This window comes from Phoenix dactylifera, chromosome 8, assembly GCF_009389715.1.
Source record: "Phoenix dactylifera cultivar Barhee BC4 chromosome 8, palm_55x_up_171113_PBpolish2nd_filt_p, whole genome shotgun sequence".
NCBI classification, from domain to species: domain Eukaryota; kingdom Viridiplantae; phylum Streptophyta; class Magnoliopsida; order Arecales; family Arecaceae; genus Phoenix; species Phoenix dactylifera.
In genome coordinates, this window is record NC_052399.1 from 4,064,258 (window position 1) to 4,073,272 (window position 9,015).

Sequence of the window (9,015 nt, forward strand, 5' to 3'; positions counted from 1 at the left end):
CGCCGCTGCTGAACAGTGGAACTTGGACCGGCGGCCCAGCTGGCGAAGACAGACACCGGTACGAATAAATGTGGGCCCCACACGCCAAAACCCAAGATGGACGGTGGTGATTTCATAGTGCTTTTAAGCAGAGCCAACAGTACAACTTTTTGTAAATAAATCAAATAAAATTCTCGCGGATCGGCGGGCCGCTGGGCCGCCGCCCCGACTTTTTCAGTTCAAAAGAGTCAAACGAGTTGGTCTGCACGGCGTTTCGGTGTATGAGGGAGCACACGGGATCTCCTTCGTCCGCGCCCGCATGCAAGGGAGGGAAAGCCGCGGGGGGTTGGGAATCACCAAGCGGTCCCGATCGCTCCGATCTGGACACGTGTCTGAAGGCCAATCGCGGGGTAGGTTCTTTTATGAACCACGAGGAGCGGGCGGAAACTAGAGCCCACCTCCTCCCTTCCCATCTTTGAATCTCCGCGTTCTGTGGAGCACTCCGGAGGGCTTCTCGACGGTCCTCTCGACGCCGCCTGTGTCCGTTGAGCGGCTCTATTTACCCGACTCCTTCCTCCGTTTGCTAGGCTTCTGGCCGGCATTCGTCTCTGAGGGGACGAGGAGCTTTTCTTGGAGCTCCTCCTCCTCTCTCTCCCTCTCTCGCAGAGCAGCGACGTTGCTGGTATCGGAGATCTTTTTCTTTTATCTTTCGTCTTATTCTCTTTCTTTTTATTTAAAAAAAGAATCTCTGTTCTTGTTTCGTTCTTGTTTCGTTCTTGTTTCCCTGAATCTTGTTTCGATTTTTTATATTATGTTGTCGCGTATTTTTTGATATCAAATCGAGTTGCCCGGATATCAAGAAGCCGGGAGGCGGTGTTTCGTGTACGGAAATAAAGGATGATAGTGTTTTCTGTGATTACAAATGGCTTCTCGAATTTTCTATTTCTTTTCTTGGATTTCTGCTATGATTATTTTCTTGGTGTTAAGTTTTACATCCGGGCGCTCTGGTGTCGAAAATATCGTGTTTAGATGTCTCTTTTTATAACGTTTTTTATTCTTTTGCAAAAATTCTGTATGTCCGTTCAATTGATTCTGTTCTTGAATCTGTACAATGGTATTCTCTCTGGTGAAACAGGGTGCGGTTTATGTTTACCGGTTATTTCAATGAAATTTTCTGTGATCGTTTTTGTTCTCTTTGTTCTCTCTCTTTTTTCCCACTTTTGTTGAACAAAGAATCTTGTACTAATTCTGAATATTAAGAGCTATGAATAAATATATTACTTTATGTTTGACGAGATTTTCACTGCTGTTCTCTGGAGCTGATTGATTTCTGTTTCTGAGATTTTATTTCATGAACTCAGTGTTGATTGCATGAATGTATCGAATGTTTTTTCTGGTGGTGTCTCTGATGTTCTTTGTCCTACATGGTTCTATTGTCACTGTTCTTGGATGGAGCAGATTCACGGTTGCTTGATTTCAGATCTATAAATAGATTAGTTTATACCCCGTGAGTTGGTTTTGTTGTTTTATTCCTCGATGATGGTTCGTAGATATCTCGATTTGCTAGCATAGGCATTACGGTTTTTTTTATTTGGTGTTTGATTTAATTTATTCTCCAAAAAATGATTTTCTGTTCTACGCGTTCCCATGTCCTGGTACCAGAAACATTTTTTTATAAATTTGAAAACTAAAGAAATCTTCAATCGGTTTCACAGTAGCAGAACATGGTTGCAGCAGCGAAACTTTTTTTGGTCCAGTTCTTTGCATAGTATTAAAATTACATCTGCGTCTTTTTTTTTAATCTTTTAAAATCAGATATTTAGTTATTTCATAAGTATCAATCTTCATTTTTTTCTCCAATATATTATTTTACACTGCTTGCTCTGACCTCCTTTTTTCGTGATGAACGGTTTTAACTAAGAGAACCCCGTAGTCACCGGGGCATTTTTGCAGCTGTTTTATCATTAGGCGAAGGGATTTTTTATTTACTGGTTGTTTTAAACTTATAGCTGTCTGCCATCTTCATAATTCTCTTTTCCACTGTAGCAGCTAAAATCAGTTAGCAGAAATCGTATTAGGGTTACAACAACCTTCATGCCGCTGTACTTTCTTAATTTACATGGATATTTTAGGATTTGTAGTCTTTCCTTTGTTTAAGAAAAACACTAAGATGTTACTGTCTCTTGAGTATATATATGTTTAGTTTCTTTGTGTATTATAGTGCTATTTCAAATGATTGAAGCTCTAATTTTGTGAAAATATTACAATTTTTTTGGTGTAATTTTTAAGTTATATGGCATCATTATTTTATTTAGAATACTAGACTTGAGCACTTTTTATCAGGTATACTGTGTAACATTTCTGAATATGCTTGTGTACCTTGTTTTCTTAAAAACATTATAAATGCAACCATGATCGAGAAGCTTGAAATGAAAATCACAAGTTTTTGTGACAGTGAAAAGCTTCCTGTTTTAAGGATTTGCCTTTTGAGGCTTCTTTTGAATTTTCATATGACCCCATCTTTGCCATACCTCATGTTTGTATGACTTTTATATCAGGAATGGATCACATTAGAGCTCCCTTCAGGGGGATCGCCAAGGATGTCAAAGGAAGAGCACAGTGCTATAGGCAAGACTGGATTAGTGGATTTACTTCAGGCATCAAGTACGGTCATGACTTCTTCTCTGCATGAAATAGGTACTAATTGGTTGTGATCCTGATATTTCTTGTATTTATCATTTGTCAGGATATTGGCCCCAACAATGTTTATCTTTTTCGCATCTGCGCTTCCAGTCATTGCATTCGGAGAGCAACTAAGTAGTGACACTGGTTGGTGCTCTTCTTACTGTTGATAAATTAATGATCCTCTCCAAAGTATATCTGTAACGAAGCTGTCAGCTTTAATCTTCCATCTTTCAGTTGCTTTAGAATGATGTCAAGAGTTCTGAGAATTAACCTATTAACCTGTTATAGATGGCAAACTAAGCACGGTGGAAGCCTTGGCTTCAACTGCTATCTGTGGCATCATACATTCAATACTTGGTGGGCAGCCCCTGTTGATTGTAGGTGTTGCAGAACCCACTGTGATAATGTACACATACTTATACAAATTTGCCAAAGGACGGGAAGATCTAGGCGAGCATCTATATTTGGCTTGGGCAGCATGGTACTGCATTCCAGACAGGAGCTTGTTCTGTTTGTTTCTTTTTGTCTTTTTTCTTAGACTGTTTGATCTAATTTCCTTTCCTTTACTTTGCACAGGGTTTGCATCTGGACTGCTTGTATGCTATTTCTTCTAGCAATTTTTAATGCTTCGGCTGTTATTACTAGATTTACAAGGGTTGCAGGAGAACTTTTTGGGATGTTGATCACGGTTCTCTTCGTTCAAGAAGCTATTAAGGTGCATTCTTGATATAATTTGATTTGTTATCCACATCCCCCAATGAAGACATTAATATTACATATTGAACTTGTTTGAACTTCACCTGCAGGGAATGGTAAATGAATTTAATATACCTGAAGGTGAAGATGGAGCTCTACCACGTTACCAGTTTCAGTGGCTTTATATAAATGGTCTGCTGGGGATTATATTTGCCATTGGCCTGTTGTATACTGCATTAAAGAGCAGAAGGGCAAGGGGATGGAGATATGGCACGGGTTTGTATAATATCTAGATTTCTTGATTTCCACTTAAGTTTTTCTCTATGTGAATACCGGGGATTTCATGCAGGGTGGTTTAGAAGTTTCATTGCTGACTACGGGGTTCCCCTGATGGTCCTGGTCTGGACAGCATTGTCATTTGCAGTCCCAAGCAAAGTCCCTTCTGGAGTTCCAAGAAGGCTTTTTAGTCCTCTTCCTTGGGAATCCAATTCCTTGCACCACTGGACTGTTGCTAAGGTAACAAAATTCTAGCTATGCTATCTTGTCATGAGGTGCCCTAGCTCTGTCAATTAAATTAGCAATTCTGGTTGTTCAAATGGTTTTACTTTTACAGTTTAGGTTATTTGATAATATGAATTTTGCTGTTTTTAGAGTTTGAGTTGTATCTCACAGACAAACTTATGATACCGTCTGAATGTAGGGATCATTGGATCAATAATGGGCTCGACCATCAGAATGAAACTATACCTAGACACCAATATCAGGTCTATTATATTGTTGGTACGGGGTAATGGCGACATACTAAGCAAATTGTTATTTGTCTAGCCATTTGTGAGAATTCATGTTCCACTTAAATTAGAGATTTCTGTTGATGCACCTAGATGAGAAATTAATTTATGAGATAGCTCTGAAAGAACTTATAATACATCACAAGCTCACGTCCATGCATACATATGTACATAGAAATTACTTATATAAAGGATAATTAATCTATGGAATGTTGCTGTATAGTTGGCCCCAGAGGCAGCTAGATGTTGGAGCAAGTATTATTGTACTTCGTGATTCTTGTGACAGAAAGCAATGCATGGGTAGAGGTTTTCAAATACCAAAGTTTGATATCCCAAAGGACAAATGTTACTAATCATGATAGTCTGTGTACTGTGGGAGTTTGAGGTTTGAAACACTTTTTTACCTGTAGTAAGGATTTTGAAGATTCGCGTAGTGCACTTCCAATGAAAAGTCATCTTGTTCTCTAAGCATGGCTGCATGGGTCTGTACTGTGGTTGTGCATCTTTTATAGTAATAGGATATGTGTATATTCCTTGATAAAGAACTTATCCGGTGATTGCGTTATTCTTTTTATGGAACATTAATCCTTTCATTAATTTGCTTGCTTGCTCTCTCTCTCTCTCTCTCTCTCACACACACACACACACACACATGCCAAACTCCCCAAATGATGTGCAAGGACAAGATCCTCCAAAATTCCCAATCTCCTGTTTTTTTACAATTGGAACTTGTGCTGACTAATTTTACAAACTTCGACTTACTGAGTTTTTGCTGGTTGTGATGCAGGATATGCTATCGGTTCCTGCAGTCTACATATTTGCTGCCATAATACCTGCTTTCATGGTTGCGGGCCTCTACTTTTTTGACCACAGTGTTGCTTCACAGATGGCACAGCAGAAGGAGTTTAATCTTAAAAACCCCTCTGCCTACCATTATGACATTTTTGTCCTTGGATTCATGGTATATGACCATTTAGCTTGGTTTCTTTATCCATATGAATAGACATGTGATGGTTTTTGTATTCTAAATTTACAAATTCAGGTTCTGATTTGTGGGTTGCTTGGAATTCCCCCTTCAAATGGTGTTCTTCCACAGTCACCTATGCATACCAAGAGTCTTGCCGTTCTCAAGAAGCAGGTTAGTGAAAGTGTTCTGGAGCTCTGGCTCCTGCAGTTTTGGTCCATACTCCATCTGAGTTTTTACACTTCATCTTTTCAGTTAATTCGCAAGAAGATGGTTCAAAGTGCAAAAGAGAGCATTAAACGGAGAGCTAGCAATTTGGAGATATATGGCAAAATGCAAGATGTTTTCATAGAAATGGACGATGGACATACTGTAAGTTCTCATACATGTGCAAGCTTTTCTTTATACCTGGTGGAAACAATAGTTTTATGCCTTTAACCAAAACATTCGGAAGCCATAAGTATGCTTCTGATTCGCGGACAGTCTTTTAAATGTATGACTGCTGTTAGGCCTATTCTTCTGTTGTCTGAACATAATTCTGTTCGAGAGGTGTCACTTAGCCAATATGACTCATACTATTACACATTTCCACATCTTCCCTTTGTTACATTGTTGCAGATTACAGAAACTTATATATGATTACTGGTAAACTTATATATTTTTGTGTAACTTAACAGAGCACCGTGCATGTGTTTCTCTATATATTTTCCTTAATGGATTGTCTCATTTGTCATCTTTTCCACTGGAGAGTCTGGTTTTATTTTTCTCTTTCATGGATCCCGAGTCTTGCTTTAGTTGATGGGCCCAATAGCAAGCATTCAAGCACTAATGGAGAAGTAGTGATCTTTTTCTCAATTTGGGCATTGTGGCTACCAGGTGTTTGTGAAGTTATTCTGAGGAAACCAGAACTGAGTTTTGTGCTTGACCATGAATCATTGCATTGCATCACTATTTGCTAAGCTAATTTATTAAGACCATGCTTCCTGCAGACAATCTCAGCAGCTAGAGAGCTGCAGGATTTAAAGGATGCTGTTATGAGAAATGAACCTGGTGAAGGAGAGTTGAAAGACAGATTTGATCCAGAAAGGCACATAGATGCCCACTTGCCGGTCCGGGTCAACGAGCAAAGGTTGAGCAATCTGTTGCAGTCCATTTTGGTGGGTGCTTGTCTTGGAGCTATGCCCATCATCAAGAAGATACCTACATCAGTTCTCTGGGGGTATTTTGCTTACATGGCCATTGACAGCCTTCCTGGGAACCAGTTCTGGGAAAGAATACTACTTCTGTTCATTACTCCCGGCCGGCGTTACAAGTAAGTTTATTTTAGCAGTTCTTTTGAGCAGGAAATAAATCTGTTCTTTCCGATGCATGGATGTGTAAAGCTCGAGTAGTTTATTATCTTCATCTAGCTTCTTTTTCCCTTGATAATTTACTCGGAACCCTAGGTGCAAAAATCTATTTAATTAGGACAATGATCAATAATGGGGTCTACACACTGCAGTTAGACAACGATGACTTGTAATTGCGGATGGAATCAATTGCTAATCCTGTGCGGCATGAGTTTGGATGATTAAATTTACTGGAAGTGCGAGTAAAAAACTTGAAAACATAAGACATACCCAAAGTGCGGAGTCTAGCAAAGATTCTGCCCAATATCACGTATTACATGTGTTGTTTGGTTATTGTAAATATATAGCCTAGAGGTTCTGTGTTCAAATCTTGGATGGTGCATCCCAAATATTAGGACCTAAGAAGTATTCATACAGCTGGCAGGTCTTCCTTTCTTTCTCTCAAAGGATGTGAACGGTAAATATGCATGAGAATTCTGGAAATAAGATGTAATTGTACTGCCTAGTTCTGAAAAATATTTTTCTCGCTCTCGTAATATATCGTGGAGTTCAGCATCGCTCATATAGTGACCTCTCAAACGATATTTAAAGCCATTAAGGTCTTTATTTTTCGTTCTCGTTCCCACTGTGTAGCTTCAGTTGATTGACTGCAATTATGATACTAACTGCGTTTCTTGGTTATCCCATAATGTTTTGGCAGGGTTCTGGAAGGTGTCCATGCATCCTTTGTGGAGTCGGTGCCCTTTAGACAAATAGCTATCTTCACGCTGCTCCAACTTGCGTATCTTCTACTGTGTTTTGGGGTGACGTGGATACCTATAGCAGGAATTCTATTCCCATTGCCATTCTTCCTCCTGATCATCATCAGACAGCATATCCTCCCCAAATTCTTTCACCCACTTCATCTCTGGGAATTGGACGCAGCCGAATACGAGGAAATTGCTGGAGTCCCTCATCGTCATCTCAGCCTCTCATTTACGGTGGGTATTGAACTATTCTAAGAATGTGAGATCTCTTTAGAGCAACAGGGATATAAGGTTTACGCGTGCACTTCCTATATGACAATTTACCTTATCTATAGGAATGTGAGACATCCCAACCGGGCAGTGATGATGGCAATGATGAAGTGTGCGATGCTGAAATATTGGATGAGCTCACCACCAGTAGAGGGGAATTTAAACTAAGATGCAGCTTCAGAGAAGACAGAAACATTCAGGTAATATTACTTTATCCAAAAGAATTTAAAAATAAAAGCTCTGGTCTGTCCAAAAAGCCCAAAGTGGTGTTATTAGTATTTCTCGTCATGAAATTCTTTCAAAATACATAGGTTTTCCGCCTGCCAACTGCCTTTTACTAGGTTCCATGGGAGGCCTCTTTCTTATCTTCTAAATTTACACTACGTAGGATGGAATAGATTTTAAAGCCTTGATGTCTAGGTAAGAAGAGACATGATAAACCATTCGGTACAAGGATGGAGCATATCTTCGTCCTTAAAGCCAAACCGATGTTTATTTTCTATCTCAATCCTGCTCCGTTCAGGATTTGTGGAACTGGAACAGGGGCATTTCTACAGGCTTGTTTTCCAAAAAAAAAAAAAAAGAGTTTATTTTCAAACTCGTTAATCTTCTTTATCAAATTCGATGGATGCACCATCTGAAGTTTCTCATTTGCCTTGTTATTGCTGGAGCGAATCTTTGCCTTGTATTTGATTTTGTTGGCTGACGTGCATTCTCATTGTTGCGTGCAGGTTCATCCTGAGTCGAGCCTGCAGGGTGAGTGAGGAGGGTAAGATTCTCCTCTTTTCACATGAATCAACATGAATTTTTGAGACTCCGATCATCTGGGCTTGCTACTAACATCTTCTGGGGAAATATATATATCTTTAAATAATGAGATAGGATGGGTGTTGAGGCATCTTGTCACAACAACCAATTTAGTAATCGACGAGAAAGCAGAGGACAGAGTAGTGCAACGTATGATGCATATTCTTCTGATTATTCTTCAGAGGAATTACAGGCTCCAATAAAGAATTTACAGAACTTCCCAGCCGAATCATGTATTCAGGTCCCCAAAGAAAAGAAAGAATATTGATACAAAAAATAGAATATACCAGAATATATTGCTTGTAGCTTTTGTTTCATACCGCTATCCAAGGAAAAGAGATGAATCAGATTTCTGTTTTATGTTTAATGAATAAATAGCAGTTTGCAATATTGCCTCGAGTTTATTAATTTGAGCTTTGAAGTCTGCCTTCTAGCAGCATCTAATTGCTTATTTTGTCGCCTATAACTAAAAAATTTCCAAGGAGAACGGATGTTGTAAATATCATTTTTGGGATTTAGCTGAAGCCGTTCCTAGCTTAGATGTCGGTGCTTTAATTTTCAGAAGCACCATTAATGGCTAATACCGGATAGGGCCAAATGAAACATGACCTCCGCCGCTCCGGCGTTCGAACTACGAAGATCTCTGTTTTAGAATCACAAATTTAAACCCCCGTATGAATCAGAAAGGAGAAGGCGAAAAGTAATCTTATTAATTGCTATAAATAGACAAC

At 39.3% G+C, this 9,015-nt stretch overlaps 1 protein-coding gene across 2 annotated transcripts; it reads left to right on the forward strand.

The window, feature by feature from the left end:
- The first annotated feature begins 249 nt into the window (after positions 1-249).
- Positions 250-8,688, forward strand: LOC103708796 (boron transporter 4-like). Of its 2 annotated transcripts, XM_008793881.4 has the most exons (14): positions 250-661; positions 2,538-2,643; positions 2,726-2,808; positions 2,953-3,145; positions 3,241-3,379; positions 3,471-3,636; positions 3,710-3,876; positions 4,936-5,109; positions 5,191-5,286; positions 5,368-5,484; positions 6,102-6,424; positions 7,162-7,441; positions 7,543-7,677; positions 8,209-8,688. In XM_008793881.4, the coding sequence occupies exons 2-14, from the start codon at positions 2,540-2,542 to the stop codon at positions 8,239-8,241; spliced, it is 2,010 nt and encodes a 669-aa protein (XP_008792103.2). In that variant the 5' UTR covers positions 250-661; positions 2,538-2,539; the 3' UTR covers positions 8,242-8,688. The 2 variants fall into 2 exon arrangements, with proteins under 2 accessions (XP_008792103.2, XP_008792104.2); XM_008793882.4 differs by lacking the exon at positions 2,726-2,808 and having other exon boundaries at positions 374-661; positions 2,538-2,676.
- Positions 8,689-9,015: the final 327 nt, after the last annotated feature.

What these genes read in the sequence shown, in the direction of transcription:
- LOC103708796 (XM_008793881.4), top strand. Translation starts at nt 2,540, where the DNA reads ATGGATCACATTAGAGCTCCCTTCAGGGGGATCGCCAAGGATGTCAAA. An exon ending in GGATTTACTTCAGGCATCAA is followed by an intron (nt 2,644 to 2,725) that starts GTACGGTCATGA and finishes ATCATTTGTCAG; the next exon opens with GATATTGGCCCCAACAATGT. An exon ending in TATTTGGCTTGGGCAGCATG is followed by an intron (nt 3,146 to 3,240) that starts GTACTGCATTCC and finishes TACTTTGCACAG; the next exon opens with GGTTTGCATCTGGACTGCTT.